At 41.5% G+C, this 23,958-nt stretch overlaps 3 protein-coding genes and 1 pseudogene across 3 annotated transcripts; 1 reads left to right on the top strand and 3 right to left on the bottom strand.

Moving 5' to 3' along the window:
* Positions 1–10,577: 10,577 nt before the first annotated feature.
* Positions 10,578–12,070, bottom strand: LOC115771197. Its single transcript, XM_030716795.1, has 2 exons — positions 11,404–12,070; positions 10,578–11,333 (listed from the first exon to the last, which is right to left on the bottom strand). The coding sequence occupies exons 1-2, from the start codon at positions 12,058–12,060 to the stop codon at positions 11,262–11,264; spliced, it is 729 nt and encodes a 242-aa protein (XP_030572655.1). The 5' UTR covers positions 12,061–12,070; the 3' UTR covers positions 10,578–11,261.
* Positions 12,071–14,579: 2,509 nt separating this feature from the next.
* LOC115771235 lies at positions 14,580–16,096 on the bottom strand (annotated as a pseudogene).
* Positions 16,097–17,679: 1,583 nt separating this feature from the next.
* Positions 17,680–18,373, top strand: LOC115771198. The gene has a single exon (XM_030716796.1). The coding sequence runs from the start codon at positions 17,744–17,746 to the stop codon at positions 18,209–18,211; it is 468 nt and encodes a 155-aa protein (XP_030572656.1). The 5' UTR covers positions 17,680–17,743; the 3' UTR covers positions 18,212–18,373.
* Positions 18,374–19,389: 1,016 nt separating this feature from the next.
* LOC115771234 (zinc carboxypeptidase-like) lies at positions 19,390–21,037 on the bottom strand. Its single transcript, XM_030716835.1, has 5 exons — positions 20,888–21,037; positions 20,319–20,834; positions 20,030–20,123; positions 19,651–19,947; positions 19,390–19,584 (listed from the first exon to the last, which is right to left on the bottom strand). Exons 1-5 carry the CDS (start codon positions 21,035–21,037, stop codon positions 19,391–19,393), a joined length of 1,251 nt encoding a protein of 416 aa, XP_030572695.1. The 3' UTR covers position 19,390.
* Positions 21,038–23,958: the final 2,921 nt, after the last annotated feature.

Genomic DNA, 23,958 nt, shown 5'->3' with positions numbered 1-23,958 from the left:
AACGTTACAAATCAAAACACTCGACGGCATCGAGATAAAGTTTCTTTTCTGTTCTCCTTTTTTTTTTTATCATTATAATATTTTTGGGGCAGATTCGGCGGCAATTCATGTGCATTTGTCAGCCGCAACGGAATTGAAACGTTTGCGCTTTTATTGCTGCGGACGTGTGTCGCTTAGCCTGGCAGGGGGGTTGGACAGCTCGCCGGGGGATGTCCTGGCTGGTGGGAAACGGAATAAAAATATGAAATGGATAGTGGCAAGCAGGAAGTAATAAACAACAAATGCGTAACAATATCATAATATTGATCTGGTCCTCCTATTACAATGAGGATAACATTTTATGTAAATGCATAGATTTACCAGCCTAACGGCACATACTATATAGGATAATGGGCTTAAGGGCTATGAGCTATATTATATTTCTCAATCAAATGTTTATAATGGAGTTAAGAAAATGGTGTGCAGCAAACTTTACATTTTCCAACTAAATATGTCCAATTTCTTGATGTTAAATTTCGAATTATAAAATTTACAATGTAGTTATGCGCACGTTAAGATTGGGCTTCGGAAAATTCCACCCGCCAAAAACGTTTGTATAGAACTTTTTTGTTTACAGTCCGATCGGCTTAAAACGCATTTGCTAAGGTCTCAGAGAGAATTTATTTTAAACTTGACATATGTCCAAATATTCCACATAGGTCAACATTTCCCACAGAGGTCGTTCTTTCCGACTCCCATAACTCGGTCAAAACTCAACAGATTTTTATATGGTTTGCATTTTTATTCATGGTTTGACTCGTAGATCAATTTTGCATCTAAATCTGGGAACATGATTTTTGGTCGAAATTCATGTTAAAATGGAACATTAGATATCCTATATAGGCATAGGTCAAACTTTCCCAACCCCATAACTCGGTCAAAACTCAACAGATTTTGATAAGGCTTGGCTTTTTATTCATGGTTTGACTCGTAGATCAATTTTGCATCTAAATCTGGGAACATGAGTTTTGGTCGAAATTCATGTTAAAATGGAACCTCAGATATCCTACATAGGCTTGGATCAAAATTTCCCAACCCCATAACTTGGTCAAAACTCAACAGATTTTCATAAGGCTTGGCTTTTTATTCATGGTTTGACTCGTAGATCAATTTTGCATCTAAATCTAGGAACATGATTTTTGGTCGAAATTCATGTTAAAATGGAACCTCAGATATCCCATATCTGCATGGATCGAAATTTCCCAACCCCATAACTTGGTCAAAATTCAACCGATTTTCATAAGGCTTGGCTTTTTATTCATGGTTTGACTCGTAGATCAATTTTGCATCTAAATCTGGGAACATGATTTTTGGTCGAACTTCATGTTAAAATGGAACCTCAGATATCCCATATATGCATGGATCAAAATTTCCCAACCGCATAACTTGGTCAAAACTCATCCGATTTTCATATGGTTTGCATTTTTATTCATGGTTTGACCTCTAGATCAATTTTGCATCTAAATCTGTGAACATGATTTTTGGTCGAAATTCATGTTAAAATGGAACCTCAGATATCCCATATATGCATGGATCAAAATTTCCCAACCCCATAACTTGGTCAAAACTCAACCGATTTTCATGAGGCTTGGCTTTTTATTCATGTTTTGACTCATAGATCAATTTTGCATCTAAATCTGGGAACACGATTTTTGGTCGAAATTCATGTTAAAATGGAACCTCAGATATTCCATATATGCATGGATCAAAATTTCCCAACCCCATAACTTGGTCAAAACTCAACCGATTTTCATAAGGCTTGGCTTTTTATTCATGGTTTGACTCGTAGATCAATTTTGCATCTAAATCTGGGAACATGATTTTTGGTCGAAATTCATGTTAAAATGGAACCTCAGATATCCTATATAGGCATAGATCAAACTTTCCCAACCCCATAACTCGGTCAAAACTCAACCGATTTTCATAAGGCTTGGCTTTTTATTCATGGTTTGACTCGTAGATCAATTTTGCATCTAAATCTGGGAACATGATTTTTGGTCGAAATTCATGTTAAAATGGAACCTTAGATATCCTATATAGGCATAGATCAAACTTTACCAACCCCATAACTCGGTCAAAACTCAACAGATTTTCATAAGGCTTGGCTTTTTATTCATGGTTTGACTCGTAGATCAATTTTGCATCTAAATCTGGGAACATGATTTATGGGCGAAATTCATGTTAAAATGGAACCTCAGATATCCTATATAGGCATAGATCAAACTTTCCCAACCCCATAACTTGGTCAAAACTCAACAGATTTTCATAAGGCTTGGCTTTTAATTCATGGTTTGACTCGTATATCAATTTTGCATCTAAATCTGGGAACATGATTTTTGGTCGAAATTCATGTTAAAATGGAACCTTAGATATCCTATAGGCATAGATCAAACTTTCCCAACCCCATAACTCGGTCAAAACTCAACAGATTTTCATAAGGCTTGGCTGTTTATTCATGGTTTGACTCGTAGATCAATTTTGCATCTAAATCTGGGAACATGATTTTTGGTCGAAATTCATGTTAAAATGGAACATTAGATATCCTATATAGGCATAGGTCAAACTTTCCCAACCCCATAACTCGGTCAAAACTCAACAGATTTTGATAAGGCTTGGCTTTTTATTCATGGTTTGACTCGTAGATCAATTTTGCATCTAAATCTGGGAACATGAGTTTTGGTCGAAATTCATGTTAAAATGGAACCTCAGATATCCTACATAGGCTTGGATCAAAATTTCCCAACCCCATAACTTGGTCAAAACTCAACAGATTTTCATAAGGCTTGGCTTTTTATTCATGGTTTGACTCGTAGATCAATTTTGCATCTAAATCTAGGAACATGATTTTTGGTCGAAATTCATGTTAAAATGGAACCTCAGATATCCCATATCTGCATGGATCGAAATTTCCCAACCCCATAACTTGGTCAAAATTCAACCGATTTTCATAAGGCTTGGCTTTTTATTCATGGTTTGACTCGTAGATCAATTTTGCATCTAAATCTGGGAACATGATTTTTGGTCGAACTTCATGTTAAAATGGAACCTCAGATATCCCATATATGCATGGATCAAAATTTCCCAACCGCATAACTTGGTCAAAACTCATCCGATTTTCATATGGTTTGCATTTTTATTCATGGTTTGACCTCTAGATCAATTTTGCATCTAAATCTGTGAACATGATTTTTGGTCGAAATTCATGTTAAAATGGAACCTCAGATATCCCATATATGCATGGATCAAAATTTCCCAACCCCATAACTTGGTCAAAACTCAACCGATTTTCATGAGGCTTGGCTTTTTATTCATGTTTTGACTCATAGATCAATTTTGCATCTAAATCTGGGAACACGATTTTTGGTCGAAATTCATGTTAAAATGGAACCTCAGATATTCCATATATGCATGGATCAAAATTTCCCAACCCCATAACTTGGTCAAAACTCAACCGATTTTCATAAGGCTTGGCTTTTTATTCATGGTTTGACTCGTAGATCAATTTTGCATCTAAATCTGGGAACATGATTTTTGGTCGAAATTCATGTTAAAATGGAACCTCAGATATCCTATATAGGCATAGATCAAACTTTCCCAACCCCATAACTCGGTCAAAACTCAACCGATTTTCATAAGGCTTGGCTTTTTATTCATGGTTTGACTCGTAGATCAATTTTGCATCTAAATCTGGGAACATGATTTTTGGTCGAAATTCATGTTAAAATGGAACCTTAGATATCCTATATAGGCATAGATCAAACTTTACCAACCCCATAACTCGGTCAAAACTCAACAGATTTTCATAAGGCTTGGCTTTTTATTCATGGTTTGACTCGTAGATCAATTTTGCATCTAAATCTGGGAACATGATTTATGGGCGAAATTCATGTTAAAATGGAACCTCAGATATCCTATATAGGCATAGATCAAACTTTCCCAACCCCATAACTTGGTCAAAACTCAACAGATTTTCATAAGGCTTGGCTTTTAATTCATGGTTTGACTCGTATATCAATTTTGCATCTAAATCTGGGAACATGATTTTTGGTCGAAATTCATGTTAAAATGGAACCTTAGATATCCTATATAGGCATAGATCAAACTTTCCCAACCCCATAACTCGGTCAAAACTCAACAGATTTTCATAAGGCTTGGCTGTTTATTCATGGTTTGACTCGTAGATCAATTTTGCATCTAAATCTGGGAACATGATTTTTGGTCGAAATTCATGTTAAAATGGAACATTAGATATCCTATATAGGCATAGGTCAAACTTTCCCAACCCCATAACTCGGTCAAAACTCAACAGATTTTGATAAGGCTTGGCTTTTTATTCATGGTTTGACTCGTAGATCAATTTTGCATCTAAATCTGGGAACATGAGTTTTGGTCGAAATTCATGTTAAAATGGAACCTCAGATATCCTATATAGGCATAGATCAAACTTTCCCAACCCCATAACTCGGTCAAAACTCAACCGATTTTCATAAGGCTTGGCTTTTTATTCATGGTTTGACTCGTAGATCAATTTTGCATCTAAATCTGGGAACATGATTTTTGGTCGAAATTCATGTTAAAATGGAACCTCTGATATCCTATATAGGCATAGATCAAAATTTCCCAACCCCATAACTCGGTCAAAACTCAACAGATTTTCATAAGGCTTGGCTGTTTATTCATGGTTTGACTCGTAGATCAATTTTGCATCTAAATCTGGGAACATGATTTTTGGTCGAAATTCATGTTAAAATGGAACATTAGATATCCTATATAGGCATAGGTCAAACTTTCCCAACCCCATAACTCGGTCAAAACTCAACAGATTTTGATAAGGCTTGGCTTTTTATTCATGGTTTGACTCGTAGATCAATTTTGCATCTAAATCTGGGAACATGAGTTTTGGTCGAAATTCATGTTAAAATGGAACCTCAGATATCCTATATAGGCATAGATCAAACTTTCCCAACCCCATAACTCGGTCAAAACTCAACCGATTTTCATAAGGCTTGGCTTTTTATTCATGGTTTGACTCGTAGATCAATTTTGCATCTAAATCTGGGAACATGATTTTTGGTCGAAATTCATGTTAAAATGGAACCTCAGATATCCTATATAGGCATAGATCAAACTTTCCCAACCCCATAACTTGGTCAAAACTCAACAGATTTTCATAAGGCTTGGCTTTTTATTCATGGTTTGACTCGTAGATCAATTTTGCATCTAAATCTGGGAACATGATTTTTGGTCGAAATTCATGTTAACCTCAGATATCCCATATATGCATGGATCAAAATTTCCCAACCCCATAACTTGGTCAAAACTCAACCGATTTTCATAAGGCTTGGCTTTTTATTCATGGTTTGACTCGTAGATCAATTTTGCATCTAAATCTGGGAACATGATTTTTGGTCGAAATTCATGTTAAAATGGAACCTCAGATATCCTATATAGGCATAGATCAAACTTTCCCAACCCCATAACTTGGTCAAAACTCAACCGATTTTCATAAGGCTTGGCTTTTTATTCATGGTTTGACTCGTAGATCAATTTTGCATCTAAATCTGGGAACATGATTTTTGGTCGAAATTCATGTTAAAATGGACCCTCAGATATCCTATATAAGCATAGATCAAACTTTCCCAACCCCATAACTTGGTCAAAACTCAACCGATTTTCATAAGGCTTGGCTTTTTATTCATGGTTTGACTCGTAGATCAGTTTTGCATCTAAATCTGGGAACATGATTTTTGGTCGAAATTCATGTTAACATGGAACCTCAGATATCCTATATAGGCATAGATCAAACTTTCCCAACCCCATAACTCGGTCAAAACTCAACCGATTTTCATAAGGCTTGGCTTTTTATTCATGGTTTGACTCGTAGATCAATTTTGCATCTAAATCTGGGAACATGATTTTTGGTCGAAATTCATGTTAAAATGGAACCTCAGATATCCCATATATGCATGGATCAAAATTTCCCAACCCCATAACTTGGTCAAAACTCATCCGATTTTCATATGGTTTGCATTTTTATTCATGGTTTGACCTCTAGAACAATTTTGCATCTAAATCTGGGAACATGATTTTTGGTCGAAATTCATGTTAAAATGGAACCTCAGATATCCTATATAGGCATAGATCAAACTTTCCCAACCCCATAACTCGGTCAAAACTCAACAGATTTTCATAAGGCTTGGCTTTTTATTCATGATTTGACTCGTAGATCAATTTTGCATCTAAATCTGGGAACATGATTTTTGGTCGAAATTCATGTTAAAATGGAACCTCAGATATCCTATATAGGCATAGATCAAAATTTCCCAACCCCATAACTTGGTCAAAACTCAACCGATTTTCATAAGGCTTGGCTTTTTATTCATGGTTTGACTCGTAGATCAATTTTGCATCTAAATCTGGGAACATGATTTTTGGTCGAAATTCATGGTAAAATGGAACCTCAGATATCCCATATATGCATGGATCAAAATTTCCCAACCCCATAACTTGGTCAAAACTCATCCGATTTTCATATGGTTTGCATTTTTATTCATGGTTTGACTCGTAGATCAATTTTGCATCTAAATCTGGGAACATGATTTTTGGTCGAAATTCATGGTAAAATGGAACCTCAGATATCCCATATATGCATGGATCAAAATTTCCCAACCCCATAACTTGGTCAAAACTCATCCGATTTTCATAAGGCTTTGCTTTTGTTCATGATTTGGCCTTTTTCTCAATATGGCATCTTAATCTGGGAGCATTATCTGGGAGAGCATTTTTATTTAGAGTAAATATATCTTAATAGCTCGTTTTTATTAGATATTGTTTTGTCGTCTTTGTTTAAGTAATAGGCTACACTGCGACAGCCAGAAGTATGAAAATATCTGATATCGTCAGTCAATTGTAAATGTTGTGGGCCTTGTCAAAGGGTTGCAGCCCGGCATTTGCATGCCACGAGGCGGGGATCTGCCGTTGTTGATTGTGGCAACACATGTTTCTGTCACATTGTTTGTGTGCAACAGTTTGGAGATGTCCTTGTTTGTCCCTGCGGCACAGACTCCTGCCATGTTTCGTTTCGCCGTTTGGCTGTAAAGCATTTAGGCAAATTTTCGCACTCCTTTCGTTGGCTAACAACCCTCCCACTACCCTCCCACGTACCACCCGTAGTCACAAAATGGGAAAACAATTTACATAATTTTCGTCAATTTTGCGTTGTTAGTCGCTGCTCTTCCTCTTCCGTTGATTGGCACTGGACAGAAATCATTTTTGACTGATGTTCGATGCGTTGCCGTGCCACAGATTTTTTTTTGTTGAAATCTCAGCAAAGCGATTGCGACTATCATGCATGTGGGCGTGTCCGTGCGCCCGCCCGTCCGCCCGTCCGCCCGCCCGCCACGTGACCGCACGCGTTGCGTTGAATTTTACACGCGCGAAGTGGCGGCCCCAGGGACAGCAGAGCTGGGAGTTGGGAGTTGGGCGGCGTCATCGGGCGTTGGTTTTGCTGCTGTTTTTGGCGCTGACTCTAGACCTGGCCTGGCCTGGCTCTGGGCCGGTAATGCAAATGGGGTGCGGTTGAGGGCAACCAAAAATTGTTTAAACTTTTTTCTTTTTGGTCGTCGTTGTCGTCGTTGTCGAGAACGCGTGCAGCCAATAAGTGCTGAAGTCCTTCATCACTTCCGCTTCAGTTCAGCTCCGTGATTTTGCACAAATAATGTTTTGATTGCGTGGCAGCGTGACGTGTAATTATTATCGCCGCATACCATCGACAACAAAGCTCTGGCTGGTCGTCGAGTGGGCGTGGCACTAATGCTGCTGCTGCTACAAAAAAAAAAAATATAGCGAATCTCGCAAAGCAATTAAAATGATTTGCCCAGCTTTAAGTAAACAGCAGCCACGATCGGAACAGGCTCCTCATAAATTACTTTAATTAAAACCGCACGCAAAAGTTGCCGGAAAAGCTGCCTTAAGGACACTCGCAAGGAAAATCACAAATTAAAAATGGCTTCCGCAAAAATACAACAAAAAAAAAATAAATAAAATTTATGCAAATTATGCGCGGCAAGCGGGCGAATCCTTTTCGGGCGTCTGCCCAGCGACAGAAATTTCATTAAAAACTGCGCCGAAAATCTTTGATAAAAATTAAAAACTTTTGCCTGTCAGACACGCTGAAGGACAATTGACAGCAAACGTTAAGAAAATGGCAGCCAGAAAAAAAGCTGAATAAAAAAAATATGAAATCTTGAAACAAGGAATTAAAACAAGCAATAATATGAAAATATTATGACAGGCCGAGTGGAGAGGAAGGGGGGGGGGGGGTGGCTACGAGCTGAATTATTTAAATATGCCCAAGCTGCTTTCATATCACCATTTTGTGTGTTGTTTTTTTTGGAGCTTTTTGTTTTTGTCATCTTCGTCAGTTCTGGTAATTTTAATGCGTTTTTTAGCGCCTCCAAAGAGGTCCGAGAATGGCGCACCCAACTGCTTTGCATAATTATATTCATTGAAAACTTATTTCCTTCAAGTTTTCCCAGCAAGAAATATTAAAAAAAAAAAATGCCCGAGTGCTGCGCTTCGTCCCCGTGAATTGAGTTACAGTTACATGCACTTAGGGGGCGAATGAAGAGGGGGAGGGGAACGGGGCTGAGGGGGCGGGGTGGTGTGGCTCAGTTTTGACATTTAATTGCTAGGTCTTGTGCATAGACCTGAGCAGAGCTGACTAACTGCCCAGCACTTGCAGTCCTCCGTCCACTTGCCAAAGAAACCCGTTTCAATAGCCGGACCTGGGATGCCGCAGCCCCGCCAACCGTAGCTCCCAGTAGGGAGCTGAAGATGTTGCTGCCGCGGCTGCTGCGGCTGCAGAAGATGAAGCAGAAAGCTGAAGGAGAAAAAAAATGTAACATGATTTAATGACATGAATTATTTATGAGTTTCCTGTCAATCAAAAACCACGTCAAAGCATTTTGATGGCGATGTCAACGCGCCAGTGAGCAAAACACACGACTCTCTACACATTGCTCCAGCGATGCGCCAACAGCGGACGAGCCATACAAAATAAACTGACTGAAAAAAAATCAAAATAAAATATATATATATATAGATATAAAGAAACGAGCCTAAATAAATATAGCTACTGATATAGGTTGTCTGTGTGAAAAATTCCAAATGTTCAGAATGGAACTTCGTATCGCCCAGAATAGTTATTCTAGAAAAATATAACATTTCAATCTCTGTATAGAAAACAATTTTTCCTGACTGACTGATTGGTAAGCTTTAAAATTTTCACGGACGAGGATTGGTTGAAAAAGTTATGTCTAAAATTATGGGCACAGAACTTGACACGGGCAAGGCCGGGGAATAACTGCTAGTCTTTATGTATATTCGTAAGTAAAACAGTGTACTTTAAATTAAAAACATTTTAATCGTTAAAAATACAAATGCAATTTTTAGCATTGAAAAGCAAAATATAAAGGCGTATATATAATAAACAAGCTGGTATTACCCGGCGTTGTCCGAGACTAGTTTATATACACACATTTTTGGAATTAATTTTTTAACCCATTCCCGACATGTGTGAAATTTAAACCTGTTTAAATCTACATGAAACTTCCATGTGTAAAAATGATTTTGAAGAGTATTGGATGAAAAAAAATACAATCAAAGATTATCGTTAATTTATTCCCTTCTCATTATTTTATATTGTAGAGCTTTTAAAAATTGACTTGATGAAGAATATAGAATTCGCTCTGATATCCTTCGACCGCCATTCTTCGGAAGATTTGAACTTTTCGCAGGATCTGTTGATGATGATTTCAAAATCGATCGAATGGTAAGCAAACATTTTTTAGTTTTTCACTTATTTTTCACAGTTGAAAGTGAAATTGTCTAAAACTCCGCGCTCCACATCTCATAAGGGATATAACTACAGGCAGTATTTCGACTTCATAATCTACTGCGATTTGAGTTGTGGATTGATTACCAATCAGTCAATAATTCAGTCAATTAGGGAAAGTTTTTATATATAGACTGCTCCACTCTCACGCTTGACAGATCCATTGAGAGTCTACCTATTCGTATGCGTGGCACATTCTTATATCATATTCTCAGACCACGGCCCTGCTTATCGGTCGTGTGCTTCTAAGTATTTATAGATATTGCACTAAATGATATGCTAATTCAGAAGCTTTTTAATCAAGGCCCTAAGCCAAAGCCGGGGCCAAGGAGAACGAACGCAAACGAACGAAAGCCAAAGCCAATGTCAGAGCCCAAGAAAGAAGCGTATTTGCATTTTGTTTACTTTTTGCCCCCATTGTTTTCTCTTCTGCTTACGCATTGTGTGCTCTGAGCTCTGTGTCCTGTGCTCCTGCTCCTGCTCCTGTTTATACTCCTATGTGGCACAGTTCTATTGTTGCGCTCGAATGAAATCAATCATGTAATTTATGTTAGGATAATATGGACGAGGCTACAGGCGAACCCCTCTAAAATGGACTGGCAAGAAATAAATATTTAACAATAATTGATTTAAAAGGCGCATGCAAATTATTTCGCAGCGGCAACAACAACAACAACAACGGGCTGCGCCAATCAAATGTAAGGACGAAGGACGAGCTCGAGGTCTGTCGCATTTTTTCCTAAGCAGCTTGGCACGTGGGTAAAGCAACGGCTGCTCTTGACTGTTTTGGGGGTCGCGGTCTCAAGTGTTTACGGCCAGCTTTTCCCGGCGTTTTTTTTTTCCAATTTCCTTGGCCACCAAGCAAACAACTTGTCCGCATGTTGCTTGTCTCTTAAGCGTGAAATTATATGAAATATCCTTTAAAAAGCTTTTGATTTCGCTACCAAAAGAAGAGAAAAAGAAACTGTTGCCAGGCTGGGCACAGACTGGGCTTGTATGCAAATGTTGTTCATCTGCTTAGCGTAAAAGTTGTTTTTCTTACTTCAGTTCGGGCTGCGGGAAAATCGCATTTGCATGCCTTTGTCTGAAGTTGACCTCCTTGCTGTTGTTGGTGTTGTTGTTGTCGACGCTGCGTCAGGTGTTGCGTCCAGGTTACTAATGCTCCCTGTTAACGCCCTTAATGGCATAGACAAGCTGCCTCCGACTGCATAATGGAGCTGCTCAGCAGCTCAGCTGTCGCCTGTCGCCTGTCAGCTGCATTCATTCACCTGCTCTCTAATGTTAATGACATCTCCTGGGCCGTTGCATCAGACCATTTTTGGGCAACTTAGAGAGAGAAAAAAACTAGCCCAGTAGCTGCTGAGCAAGTGAAAGGCGCTGGGCTGGGAGTTAGGGCTAGCTGGTAAGAGAGAAGGAAAAAAAAAAAGAAAAATTAGCATTACTTCCGAGTGATCACAATCGGCGCATACTAATTGCTCGCTGGCCGCTTCGTGGGTTTCATTCATGGCAATCATTGAGTAGCTGCATCCAAACTTGGCATTGCTGAATGATTCTGCTGTGATTTTTTCCAGCCCGTCTAGACGAATGTCTCCTCGGTTCATATAAGGCAACGCGGCGACGACGCACATTTGCCTCGATACGCGACTCTCTACTCCCGAGGCCTGCTGATCTGTGCTGCTTTCTGCCGATTCACAGGAAACGTGAACGGGACCAGTTGGGCAACTGGGTTGACGGGCGGGTATGAGGATGGGGTTGGGTTGTCGGGAACGGTTACCCTTGCTGCTGCATCTTACGAAACAACAGAAAACACCAATCATCCACATCATTGTCAACACGCCATCGTCGCCGTCAGTCCATAAACGGACGCACCTTTTGCCTTTTAAGGAGGCACAGCTCTGTGGCCTGTCATAACTCTTGGTAGGCGTACCGTCAGCTCCGTCAGCTCCTCTTGGATCTCGGTTCGGCACGAAATGGTGCACTATGCGCTTGCCTAAGACTCTTTCTCTCGATCTGGTCATTCTCATTGCCATTGCATCCAAAAATGGCGCAGACGCCGCAGCTTCATGACGCGCGCTGGGAATATCGAAGCCCAGCTTTGTCGTCGTCATCCTCATCGTCGTCGTCATACTTTCGCTGGAGACACAGTCCCCAGGCTGGCGGATGGTGCCTTAGCCAGCTGTTGTCCGATCCGCTTGGTTCTCAGCGCTCAAGTGTCAAGCGTCAATTGCCGTTGAGGTTTATTGCCTTGGCAGCAATTAAAGCGATTTCGGCTTTGGGGCTTGGCCATGTGTAAAGCCAGCGCATTTGATTTGATTTTTGATTGGCTGTCATCAGCATTGATTGCAGAATTGAATTATCAAATTGGAGTGGCCGCCTTCCCGCACTCGATTCATAATTGAACGCCAACCGGATCGAAACTTACTTCTAATGAATCAATACAGCTGTCCAACAATGTCAAATGCTTTCTACACCCCGCAGTCGTGCAGTGAGTGCTAAAATGAGTTACTTTAATTGTCTATAAATGTATCAAAGACAATCAGAGATATGGCGACAATTCATCTAGCTATGACTGATCTGGCCTTGACTCACTTCTTCCTAGCTTATATAACTTTTTTAGAACTGAAATGATTTTTAGGGTTCCGAAACATTTTGGTTATTAATTGTGTTCAATTTCTTTCCATTTGTTTTACAAGAAAACTATTATGTACTTGCCTAAATTGTGTTTTATTTCATCAATTTTGTTGCTTGCTTCCGAAGTAAATATTCCTTCTAAATTTTAAACATCAATAACTTAGTAAAAACTGAATCAACTTGCATGTGTCCAATCTTGACTTTAGTTTTACTTCCAAATCTCTTGATTTTTTGATAATCTTTTTTTTAAGCCATGTCTATCTGACTGTCCGTCTATCTGTCCTTTGGTCTATCCGTTTGTCCGTATGTCCTTCTGTCCGTCTGTCTTTCTGTTCGTCCTTTGTACGTCCGTATGTATGAACGCGTGGATCTTTGAATCTATAAGAACTAGGGACTTGAATCTTTAAACGTAGGTCCTTCTATCTATTGTTTCTGATAATCGATACCGACAAATTGTCCAGTTTCCAAACAATCGATAACAATTAATATCGAAATTCTGTTTTTTGAGCACTAGAATTACCAAATTTGATATGTAGCTTCTAGAATAGTATATAGGGATCAACAATCTTTCACATTACATCTATCAACTTTGAGCCACATTTTGGAGAGTTATTGCATTGCCCTCTACGTAAGATTTGATTATTTGATACTTTATTTGTTTTGAAGGTATAAAAAAGCTTTTAAGATATTTTGTCTTAAGATGCATTTGGACTAATCCAAGCCATAACTGATTGCATTGGACAATTTTATTAGGCAAATTTCGTATCCTTCATTTGCGCTACGGCAATTTGGCTAAGTAAGCTTATATTGCTGGCTGGCCCTGAGCTCCGCACCCGCCCGCATCTGAGCGCTTGCATAACTCAAAGAGAAAAATTCATCACCGTAATATGCGCAACACATTCAACAGAAATGTTGAGAAAAAATAAAAAATAAAACGATAAAATAGAAAAGTGGCAGCAAGGAAAATTGTCATAAAGGTGCAACTGACAACAGCAGCAGCAGCAGCAACAGCAACAAGAAGAAAAGCGAGCCTCGTAAATTTCAATTTATATGCAGAATGAGCAGTGAGTAAAAAAGGCAAGCACACACACACACACGCACACACATGTATGTACATCTTATGCTACATGCAGCCAACGCAATGGCGAAAAGTGTCAACGTGATATTTTCTCGAAATTTTCCAAGATTTCTGTTGGTTTTTTTTCCATCCTCTTTTTTTTGGCTGCTTTCTGCAGCGTGCAAGTGGAAAAAGCAATTTCATTAGACAAATTGAAAAAAATAAGTGCAAGGCAACAATAATAATAATAGACATGCCCGTTATACGACCATGTTATATATACATGTACATAAAGATATGTGTAACTGTGTGTGTGCCTGTGTGTGTGTGTATGTGGGCCAAGCACATAAGCCCGGATAGACGCCATGTTGTGGCAGCTGAAGCATTTCGTTGGTCGCTTCCCATTCGTTGCGTTTATTTTTGTTTGCTGACGCGCATACGAGTAGGAGCCTCGCAGCCCCCCAACCCCCCCTCCGCTGCCCACCCACACACCCCCTCTCATAAGGCTATACACAGTTATGTGTAGCCAGGCCGCATGCATGCTGCCGAGCTGCCATCCAGCAGGATGCTGCGCGCGCGTTGAAAATAGGCGGAGACTTGGCGGCCAACGGCGCCTTTCACACTTGGCGCAAAAAAAGAAAAGCAATGAAAATGGCAAAACAAAACGGAAAAGCAGCCAGTATGGCAAATAAAAAAGAAAATGCAACCGAACCGTTAGCTGTTAGCTGCTGCTGCTGCTGCTGCTGCTGCTGCTGCTCTTCCTTATCAAGGCCAGAGCTCGGCAGCATTCGTTTCAGTTTTCCGCATCGTCGTCGCTGATTGGAAGCTTCGGCGTGCCGTTCGTTTTTGGGGCGGAGCCCAAAAGCTCTGAGCACAGTGGCGCCGTCGCTGGCATGGGCTTGCGAACGGGGGGGCTGTTTTCCGTTTGGGGGGTTTCTTTATTGAGTGCTAAGGCGCTTACAAGACATCTATTCCCCGGGCAGCCGTTATCATGCTTACAAATCCCTCGGTCACTTCACGTGCCACGGGTATTATATACTCCGGCGGCAGCAGGAATCCGTATTCGCCCTTATCGCGCAACTCTATGGTGTACGGCATGGTTATGTTCTTCACACCGTTAGTCCAGTCCTGGCCTGAACCAAAAATGGCATCTGAAATATTCAAAGATAGATAGCTTAGGCTGGAATTTATGAAGAACTTGCAGAACTTACAGAGGGTTGCGGCACTGGAGCCGCAAGTGAACTCTGTACCATAGCGACTGGCCAGAGAATCATCAAATCCCTGAGCAACCCTCATCATCTGGGGATAATGCTCGGGAAACTCATCCGCGGTGTGACCCAAGGTGAAAGCACAAGTTGGCTATACGAATGCAGGGAAATATAGATTTTAATGGAATCTTCCGGTATCGAATTGTTTATGTAACGGGTCAGCTGATTTATCTCCGGATCGGATGTAGCAAAGGGACCCGCAAGAGCAAGGATCATCTAAAGCGCCAGCCACTAGAAGTTAGCATTAAAAGATTTTGATAGAAGGAAATTAAATCAGATTCTTATAAGAAACGCAGACTATCTTATTAGATATTCCACAATAAGTACGTGAACATTCAAATTTACCCATCCAGCGATAGTTAAAGTTTCGATTCACATCTGTGCCAATGCACTCGCCCGCGGGATCCGAGGGAAATCTAGATTTGCGCTACAGACGTTCCTTAAATCAAAAGTCAATTATTTATTTAATGACTCCCAACAAAGAAGTTGATAAGGCTTAACGGGGTCTAGTACACTTTTTGGCAACTTTTATGCTCTAGATATAATCTAATCTTGAGTTTATATCGCCAGCAAGTGACTTCTTTTCGGCACTCACCATGCCATGCGAGTACGTAAAACCGTCCACATTCAGCTCGTGTATTATGTACCAGTCCACATTCCGGGCTATATCCTTAACAGCTGGCTTACCAGGCACGAGTAGTTCATCTATGAAATACGTGATGGTGGCCGAGGTAATCCACTCGTTGCTATGTATAGGATAATGCGCCTCGGTCATATGCAGCGAGGCGTAGATCTCGTCCAGCGTGTGGTACTGCGTCCACTCCATTTGGCTGGTGCGTTGCTTTGGACGCTGTGCGTCGATCAGGCGCTGCACGTTGTCAATCTTGACGCTGTAGCTGAAGTTGTGCCTATTGAGCAGATCCTCGAAAGCCTCCTGGCTCTGGGGTGGCAACATAAAGTCCGAGTAGTCGCCCGGATGACGCGCCTCACGCCAGCTGCTGAGCTGAGGAGAAGAGTGGGCTATATGGAGGAGCCTTCTCGATTGACTTGGCCTACCTTGAGAGCTCTCTCATTTTCATTAAGTAGCTGACTCTGTTGCACATCCTCGATTTGAACTTTGTACAGCTTGTAGTTGTCATAGCGCAGCTGATCCAGTCCCTTGGCCAGGCTGAGGCAAGCGAATAGCAGCAGAAGTTTTGGATGCATACCTCTCGATCGGACGGCTACTTATAGACTGCCTGTGGCCCAGCCATCGTCTATGTTAGCTGATTAGGCGATGTTATCGTTGGGTTTCTATGGTTCTTCAATATCCACGGCAATTGAGGTTTTGGTTTTATTTTATATCATTTTTTATCTCAGCTGAAACTTTGATTCTTTTAACTGGCTGCCTTGTCAGCATAGAGCTAGAGGAACTTGAAGTTGTCTGGCCAAGCCCCCGGTACTTAGGCTGTCTCTCAACTTTGCACATAAATTTTGTGCAACGGCAGCCCATTTCATTGTAGGTCACTGCATAATGAAGTTGCCGCCCCGGAGCACATAAATTCAGCGCTCGCTGGCGGAGATTCCAGCCTTCAGTTTGACTTGTCGCTGGCATTAGTGCGAAATTCTGTTTAGGCCTTTTTATGTCCTCGGGGCTGTCCTGTGGCGAGTGCTTAAAGGACTTTCGGCGCTTGGTCATATTTTGCGCGGGTCTTAGACAAACAGAGCTGGGGTTGTATATAGTTTCCCTTGCCGTTGTCACCGCATGAGGTGTGCCAACGTGTGTTTTTTATTACGCCGCTGCGGAGGGTGTGAGGTTTCTAGATGTGACCAGGAGAAACGCATCAAAGGGACTTATGAGGCAGTTAAGGAAAACGAAGCTGGGGGTAGAAGCTCCCAAGCGCACGGCCTCATATCTATTCATTAAAAGCCTCGCATAGCTACAAGATTTTACCATCGTCTTAAATATAATCTATTGCTAATTGATGTTAAAGCTCGTGTATCAGATAATGAGAAAAGCACACAATGGCTTTCAGGCAGTTCTTAATCAGCCAAAAATTGATTTATTTACCCTTACAAATTAAAACTGACGCACTTTGATATAAATAACTGATAAACAACATAAAAGCTCAGCGTATTAAATATTGTGTTATTGTACATCGATATTCCCGTGTATATTTGCTATCGTTAATCGATAATGTAGTGTAGTGTTCTTATTTAAGCTCCAAATTTATATAAATTAACTTTTTAAAGAGTTTTTAACTATGCCAGCTTTGAATCTGGTAACAGATAAAGCCATGTTAGCTTAATGTATCTGGCTTTTATTTCACTTTTGTATAAATCTTTTCGATCACTCGCCCAATCGATATGTTTTAGATTACTTGTTCTATTTAATATTTAATCGAGTTGTTTTTCAACCGATATTTTATAAATTACTTACTTATAACCGATATATTGTCGATTATTTCTTCTATGCGATATCTTGTTGTTTACTTGCTCGAATCGATATGTTTTCGATTATTTGATGAAACCAACGACAAATCGATCACTTGTGAAATTTGCTATCTTGTAGATTACTTGTTTAAATCACTCTTTAGTCGATTAATTGCGCCAACGCTGTCTTGTCAATTTCCTGGTTCTGGCGATATCGTAGATAATACTTGCCCCAACTAATACCTTATCGATTTCTTGATCCAATCGATATATTATCGCTTACTTCTATTAATCAGAAGGGATTGTAAGCCATTCGTTATCAGCTATGAGTTTCTACAGTTTAACAATCCCAGAACTTTGATATAAACATCAGAAAGTCAACTAAAAAGCTAGGTGTACTATGAAAAATTGTGCCATTGCCTATCGATATGCCGATTTAAAATGAAGCTCTATCGAATGTATCTGGTGTTGGTTCTCAGCTGCTGGGGCATGCTGCTTCATCCGCAGTTGTACTTCTATACCGAATCGAAACAGGAAATGCTGGGAGTGCGTATACTAAACATATGGCCGGCTCTGATACAGGCAAGTTTCTATACCATGCCCGCCGTGCTGGCTTTATGCCTGCCCAGTCACCAGGTGTTGCGGGGCCGTGTTTTGGTGCGCTATAATTGCAACTGGTTATTTATGATACCCTACATAATGCACTGCCTCTACGGATTTGGGAATGGCGCGCTTCACATGTTTCTCCAGATGAGGAGCCTCTCCGTGCTGAATGCGGCGAACTTTATCAGAGCTCTAGTCAAGATTATACTCGTGTATAGCATGCAGATGTATGCCATACTCGAAATGGCCATGACACTCTGCTACGGGCTTAAGATTCTGGCGCTGGATGGGTCGAGACTCTACTGAAACTCGACTGTCGAAACTCGCAGCTGGCAAGTGGCAACAGCTAACAACAATTAGCTGGGGCTTATTTGATTAGCTTGCTAATTGCCAGCAGGCAGCGACTCGCACCAATAAATTCATGCACATTAATTTCTTATCAGCGCAATAAAGCTAGCAAGCCGGATTAAAGCCCGGTTCGTGGTATACAAGGGGCCTCTGGCGCAAAGTTGCGCCCAACTTTCAACACCTTTGCACAGGGGGAGGAGGGGCGTGGAAAATTGTGTAAAACTTTTAACCAAAGAAAACTCCTGGTTGCGCGTGCGATAAGCCAGCGCCGCATTTTTAATTGGCCAGGATACTCGGGCAGGCAGCTTTAAGACAAGGACTCGCCTTGTTAGCCGGATGCCAGCCTTTAAAATGTCATAAATATCACGGACAGCCGCTTCCTGGCGTGCATTTTTTGCGCCAATGCATTTGGTTAATTGTGGACAAAAAAAAAACGAAAAGCCATTGACATAACATAAATCTGGACTCTCCGGCGGGCTACTTAACTGGCCGGCTGGCTGGCGGGCTGTCTGGAGGACGTGGCGTATGCGCAATATTTGCAGCCAACTGGCAGAAATGTCAATGCCGGAAAGTGTTTAGCATTCGCCTATTTTTTTTCGCAGTCACATGTTTTGGATTTAATTAGCCCTAAAATGTCCCAGGCGCTTCACGACTCCGCAAAATGGCAGCTTTGCATGCCATGCGAGAAATGTGTCCTCGTTGCGGCTGGGAGCCCAAGGATAAGCTAAGGAAAACCCCACTAGGAAGGAAGTTGCATGTTTACCTCAAGTTCAATTTGCTTGCTTGAACATTTCGGACAGCTTTTCTCACATGTGAAGTGCAGCGAACTTACAGGAGGCAACTGGAGGGAACATGTCAAGGTTTTGGGCCATAAGTTTGAAATATGGCCAAGTACTTTTGGCATTGCTTGCGTCCAAAACGGGCTTGCTTTGACTTCTTACTCTGTGTCTAATGTAACAAACAAATGCCTTATTTAAAGTCTTGAGGTTATAAAAATCGCAGCCAAAGGCACAGACAGTTAGAAGAGGGTGTCAGAGAGGTTGGCTGTGGAAATATGAAGAGATCGTGAAGGATCATGGAGACTTAGATTATAGGTGTCTTGTTTTCCGAGTGTTCCTTTATTGAGTGCTAAGCAGCTTACAGGACGTCAACTTCCCGGGCAGCCGCTATCATGCCCACAAATCCCTCTATGACCTCACGTGCCACAGGTATTATATCCTCGGGCGGCAGTAGAAAACCCAGCTCGCCTTTATCGCGTAGCTCTATGGTATATGGTATGGTTATGTTCTTCACACCATAGGCCCATTCCTTGCCAGAACCAGATACGGCATCTAAAATAGTCAAAGATAGAGATAGGGAGTACTTCTAGATATACATAAGTATTATATAGAACTTACAGAGAGTTGTGGCACTGGATCCATAAGTAAATACTGTGCCATAGCGTCGGACCAAAGCATCCGCGAATCCTTTAGCAACAGCCATCATCTGGGGATAATGTTCGGGAAACTCGTCAGCGGTGTGACCCCAAGGCGACAGCACATATTGTCCATAGGAATGCAGGGATATATAGATCTTAATGGTACCTTCCGGTATGGAGTTGTTTATGTAACTTGTCAATTGATTTATCTCCGGATCAGATTCAGCAGAGGGACCTGCATACGTTTCGGAGCAAGGATCATCTGAGGCGCCAATCACTGAATAATAGAAATTATCAAATTAATATGAATATTACACCCAAAAACTAAGAAAGATAGAGAGATATTCGACTGTACTCACTCATCCAACGATAGTCAAAGTTGCGATTCAAATCTGTGCCAATGCACTTGCCCGCGGGATCCGAGGGTAGACGCGACTTTCGCCACAGACGTTCCTAAAGAAAAAAGGGAAAACAATAAACAAATAATAAATTGATTGGTAGCAATTCTTGACTGCTTAAAATTACAAAGAGCTTGATAAGACTAGCTCGTAATCTTGTCGGCACCTAGTTATTTGGATACAATCTAATCTAGGCGTATATCAACTACCATTAGAATATATCGCCACCCAGTTATTTATTGGTACTTACCACTTCATGTGAATGGACAAATCCGTCCACATTCAGCACGGGTATGATGTACCAGTCCACATTCTGTGCTATGTCTCTCACAGCCGGATTGCGGGGCACGAGCAGCTCGTCTATGAAATACGTGATGGTGGCCGAGGTGATCCATTCGCGTGCGTGTATATTGGACTCGATGAAGACGGCGCTATTGCCGGGCTTGTAGGAGATCTTGATGCCTCGAATTGGGCGACTCTCATAGGAGTTGCCAATCGTGAAGGGTGTGACAATGTGAGGATAACGCGCCTCGATCACATCCAGCCAGGCGTAGATCTCGTCCAGCGTGTGGTACTGCGTCCACTCCATTTGGCTGGTGCGTTGCTTTGGACGCTGTGCATCGATCAGGCGCTGCACGTTGTCAATCTTGATGCTGTAGCTGAAGTTGTGCCTGTTGAGCAGATCCTCGAAAGCCTCCTGGCTCTGGGGTGGCAACATAAAGTCCGAGTAGTCGCCCGGATGACGCGCCTCACGCCAGCTGCTGAGCTGAGGAGAAGTGTGGGCTATATGGAGGAGCATTCTCGATTGACTTGACCTACCTTGAGAGCATTCTCATTTTCATTGAGCAGCTGAGACTGTTGCACATCCTCGATTTGAACTTTGTACAGCTTGTAGTTGTCATAGCGCAGCTGATCCAGTCCCTTGGCCAGGCTGAGGCAAGCGAATAGCAGCAGAAGTTTTGGATGCATACCTCTCGATCGGACGGCTACTTATAGACTGCCTGTGGCCCAGCCATCGTCTATGTTAGCTGATTAGGCGATGTTATCGCTGGGTTTTTGCTATTCACCTTTATAGCTCATTGAATATCTGAGCCAATTAGGGCGTTTTTTATCAGTCACAGTGGGGCCCTAACTGCTCGCCATGCCAGCGTGATGTCTGTGGCTTTTGGTTTTTCGTACATTGACCTTTGTCGTGTGTTATTTAATTGAAACTTAAGAGAAATTGCATTTTATTATTATTATATATTTGATTTGATTTACTCACTATTTTATTTCATTCTTCTCATTATTATATTAGATACTTTGTTTTCTTCATTGGTGCCTCTCTATGCGCTTCTCACTTATTTAACTTCCGTCTGCTTGGACATTTCGGGTGAGTTAATTGCATTTTCTGCCAGACTATTTAATATTTTTAATCACAGTAGCCACAAGCAAAGATTCCGATAAGACAATTCTACAATCGTTTTATTAGAATTTGGATGTTTGTTCCTTAGTGAAAACAAATTTATGAATGACTTGCTTTTCGGATTCGCAGTCGGTGTTTTTCATCTACCAGAATAATTGGATAATTGCTTAAGCAAGGCCATTTTAGCTGCCCCCCCGCCCATGGATGCATAGGTGCTCTCTAGTGTGTGTGTGTGTGTGAGTGTGTGTAACTGCGTGCTTCGTGGCCATTCCTCATAATTGTATTGTGGTTATTATCTTGATAATTACAGTTCGCCTATTGTAAGCCGCCTGGTCGTTAATTAAGGCCATGTTCTAGTCGTAGTTGCAGCAAAATGTTCATGCGTTCATGCCTGCACCCGATGCACGCCCCCTTTTGCGGCAATTACGGTCTTGCTGGGTGGCACGCAGGGGGGAGGGGGGGCGGCAGGGGCAAGGGTGTGGCATAATTAATGGGCCGCACACACCTGTTTTGGCATCCATTTCTAATTGCCAAATATGCAACGCTCGTGTGAGTACAATCTTCAGACACGGGCGTCTTTAACAAGTGCCACTCGTTATGCTTGTGGGCGTGGCACCTGGCCGTGTGTCTCAGCATCGGCGACGTGTTCAATAAGCGATTATTTTTTCAGTTGAGAATTCTTTGTGCTGTAAATTGTTTTTACTGGCATTGTTGTTGCTCCTGTTGTTGTTGTTTGCTTTTTGGCGTCGCTGCTGGCAGCTATTATTTGTTAAATGAAGCGATTTGTTTGTTGTCATTATGCGGCGAAGCGTTAAAACATTTTCGCTTTATTTTTTCTACGCTCGAAAATTTGTTTTTGCTGCAGCGCCGCACCGCAACGCGAATGTGGCAGCCACATACTGTAGCCCGGAGTGGTGGCTTGTGCGGCGCACACACCTTTCGATTCAGGTTTCCAATTGGGAGTTGGGAGTGGGAGTGGGAGTTGGCAGCTTCCAAGCATCGCTGCTGGATGTGAGAATTCCAAACAAGCTACGCCAGCTGTTGAGCTTGGCACAAGAGTGCTTCACCTTTTTTGTAGATTTTTTTGAAATTTCCATTTGCCAGCAAGAAAAAAATTCGAACGTTAAGCTACCAAATATAGAGATCAAAGGCTGTGCTTGGAGTGTTCCATCCGTTTTCTAGATAACTTATTTATTCTCTACATGTCTTTAATTAACTTCAAACTAAGTTCGTGAAGTTTTGGCAATAATATATTTATTATAGATATATAGGTTAACCTCTCGAAAAGAGCTTTACTTTCTCTCATGAATTATATACACGATATGACTATGCTTTTTAGCTAAAGTATTTCTTCCTATATCATTACGTTATCTTAGATAATTTTACTGTTAACGGAGCTTTTCATTCCGCTGCACATGCCATTTGCACCTTTCTATGCGCTTCTCACACAGCTTACTTGCGTCTGCTTTGGCATTTCGCTTGAGTTCTTTGCCTGATGGGCTTTGCATACCAAAGTCAACTATCAGACATGCACGTTAAGCCTTTTCCTGCGCCATGCCACCGTGGGCGTTGTCTTCGCCTAATCCGCTTTTAAAGTAAGTAACGAGGAACAGAGAAAAAAAGGCGAATGAGAAAGAAAAAAAACCGGAAATCACAAGTCAAGTTGATGAACTGTCTCAGTTCGTTGTTGTCAACGTTGTTGTTGCTGTGTTCGTCTGCATTGAAACTGAAATCGGCCAGACACACAAAAGACATGGCACCTGCAAAAACTTTGCAGACACATTTACCAGGTGCCCCCCGCGCCCAACCTCTCTTACTCTCGGTTAGAGATTTACGCATTTATTTTGCATTTTTTATTTACCACAAAAAACATGCGCGCAGATTTAAGCAAATATCCAAAAAGGAGTACAATTTATACAAAGAATGAAAAAAAAAGAAAATACGAGAGCAGAGCCCAAAAATCGCAGCAAACCCGGCCAGACAAGTTGAGTTGGTTAGAACATTTTTTGGGTTACCTCTCGATTTGCCTGCGTTGACATGACAAAAGCGCAGATCTGCATACATTTGCATGTCATTGGCCAGTCACAGAGCCAAACAGTCAAACAGTCAAACTGTGAAACAGTCAACGCATCATCAGGCAAGGACATCGAAAGCCCCTTAAGACATGCCGTTTGCCCACGTTAACAATATGTTAAGTTGCCCAAGAGCTCTACCCCACCCTCCCTCCAAAGCAGCCTGAACGAGTTAATCGCTTAATGTCGCCCAGCTCTGATATCATTTGTCAGCTGTCTATGCCTGGCCAGGCGGAGTGGGTCGAGATTGGGGACTTCTACGACTGCGGCATAATTGTAATTTGTTTGCATTTGCTGCAAAGTAGCCAATTGACAGGCGCTCAACCGGCGCAGCACTTAGCAAAAAAGAAACCCAAATTTATGGGCCAGGCCATTAGTGCCTGGCGTGGAAATTGCTTTCGGCCAGGCTCTAA

The sequence above is a fragment of the Drosophila novamexicana genome, unplaced genomic scaffold, assembly GCF_003285875.2.
Source record: "Drosophila novamexicana strain 15010-1031.04,08,12 unplaced genomic scaffold, DnovRS2.1 tig00000024-arrow-pilon, whole genome shotgun sequence".
Taxonomy (NCBI): Eukaryota; Metazoa; Arthropoda; class Insecta; order Diptera; family Drosophilidae; genus Drosophila; species Drosophila novamexicana.
Note: the sequence above shows the minus strand (reverse complement) of the source record. Positions and strands in the feature narration are given on the sequence as shown.

Excerpts from the sequence above, each read along its gene's own strand:
- LOC115771197 (XM_030716795.1), bottom strand. The coding sequence starts at position 12,060 with ATGACGACGACGATGAGGATGACGACGACAAAGCTGGGCTTCGATATT. Across the intron at positions 11,334-11,403 it reads AAGCGGCCAGCGAGCAATTA|CTAGCCCTAACTCCCAGCCC; the intron begins GTATGCGCCGAT and ends CTCTCTTACCAG.
- LOC115771198 (XM_030716796.1), top strand. The coding sequence starts at position 17,744 with ATGAAGCTCTATCGAATGTATCTGGTGTTGGTTCTCAGCTGCTGGGGC.
- LOC115771234 (XM_030716835.1), bottom strand. The coding sequence starts at position 21,037 with ATGCATCCAAAACTTCTGCTGCTATTCGCTTGCCTCAGCCTGGCCAAG. Across the intron at positions 20,124-20,318 it reads TTGTCCATTCACATGAAGTG|GAACGTCTGTGGCGAAAGTC; the intron begins GTAAGTACCAAT and ends TTTTTTCTTTAG. Across the intron at positions 19,585-19,650 it reads ATCCAGTGCCACAACTCTCT|ATGCCGTATCTGGTTCTGGC; the intron begins GTAAGTTCTATA and ends TGACTATTTTAG.